Consider the following 1343-nt stretch of genomic DNA (forward strand, 5'->3'; position numbering starts at 1 on the left):
TTTCACGCGCTTATTGCCGTGGGAAGTCGGCGCCGACCACGTCGAGTCGGCCTATCGGAGCCCAAGCGTTATGCCGTAGGGCACCCTGGCTCCAACCTCGCCACTCTTCGTCTTGATATCATACGAGCTTACCAGCTTACATCACGAGGGAGTGTTTTTAGCTAAAAGTACCTTGTAGCTTTAAACCGAAAATAACATTTGCTGGAACAAAAAGGCAAGCATTGTATAACTAACTCTAATGTCAAACCCCAAAATGAACATAAGGAACCCAAAGCGGCCGCTTCATCTCCGACCCGTGGCTTACTTCAGCGTCTCTTGCCGCTTCCGATAACCGTGACCTTTCACCCCCTGATTCCTCCTCGTCTACCCACTGGTCTCGGAGCATCCTCATCGCCCGGTGAAGCCCTCGGCTTACAGCTTCATCCCCCATCCCCTCATCTCGCAAATACTCGTATACCGTCCTGGCCATATCCACACACAGCCTGTCATCCACGCTCCAAAGCGTGCCCACCACGTGCCGGAACCCCGCCAGCTGGCAGGCGTTGGCCAGGTGGATGCTCTCATCAACAGAACTCTCATCCAGGATTTGGCCAGTCCCGCACGCTGAAAGGTAGGCGAGGAATGGCGGCTTCGACGTAAGGTTGGTCTCTAAAATATTCCCCACCGTAAATGGCTCCGACTCCCAATCATCGAAAAGCAGTTGGCTCTGCAGCGGTTCCGTAGGATGCGTGCTGCCGTGCCCGGCAAAGTGGAATATCCTACATGTCTCCAAAGCCGAAAAAACGTCGATTTTGCACGGTCGGGGACGGTCGTAAGGCAATCCCATCGACTTGCAAACAGCTACCACCGCATTAGCTTCGTCGCTTGCATATTCGAGTCGTTGCTTTTTGGCGTGTTCTGCATGGCAACGACGACGGCCTTTCGAAAGTCTTCGGCCGCTGCTGCTTGGTGTGGCCGTCGCCGACTGTATATAATCGCCTTCACGGAGGAGGCGTACGATGAAACGACTCTATCGACCGCCGTTTCGCCGGTGCGTCTCAAATGGTATCCCGCTGCATGGAGTGGAAACCGGGTCAGTGTACCGGTAGGAACCCACCATACGTGCGGCCACTGACTGTCCGATGGAGGCCCAGTAAAGCCTAAAGCTTCAAGAACGGGACAGACAATGGCATCCCAGAGCCACCCAAGCGTAGCGAGAGTTTTGAGTTCCCGAGCGTGTTCGTTAATGGCGTCTCGGGAGACGTGTGGCAGCTCCAGCAATCGGATACCGGATTGCTCAATGGCCAAAGCATCGCAACGATACGAGCTCACATTCAGGACGACGATCGGGCCTTGTCGCGCGG

General features: G+C 55.1%; 1 protein-coding gene across 1 annotated transcript; it reads left to right on the forward strand.

Moving 5' to 3' along the window:
- Positions 1-677: 677 nt before the first annotated feature.
- On the forward strand, positions 678-1114 carry GGTG_13694 (hypothetical protein; the record flags this gene model as incomplete). Its single annotated transcript, XM_009231611.1, has 1 exon — positions 678-1114. Exon 1 carries the CDS (start codon positions 725-727, stop codon positions 1112-1114), a length of 390 nt encoding a protein of 129 aa, XP_009229875.1. The 5' UTR covers positions 678-724.
- Between the last annotated feature and the right edge of the window lie 229 nt (positions 1115-1343).

This window comes from Gaeumannomyces tritici, assembly GCF_000145635.1.
Source record: "Gaeumannomyces tritici R3-111a-1 unplaced genomic scaffold supercont2.35, whole genome shotgun sequence".
NCBI classification, from domain to species: Eukaryota; Fungi; Ascomycota; class Sordariomycetes; order Magnaporthales; family Magnaporthaceae; genus Gaeumannomyces; species Gaeumannomyces tritici.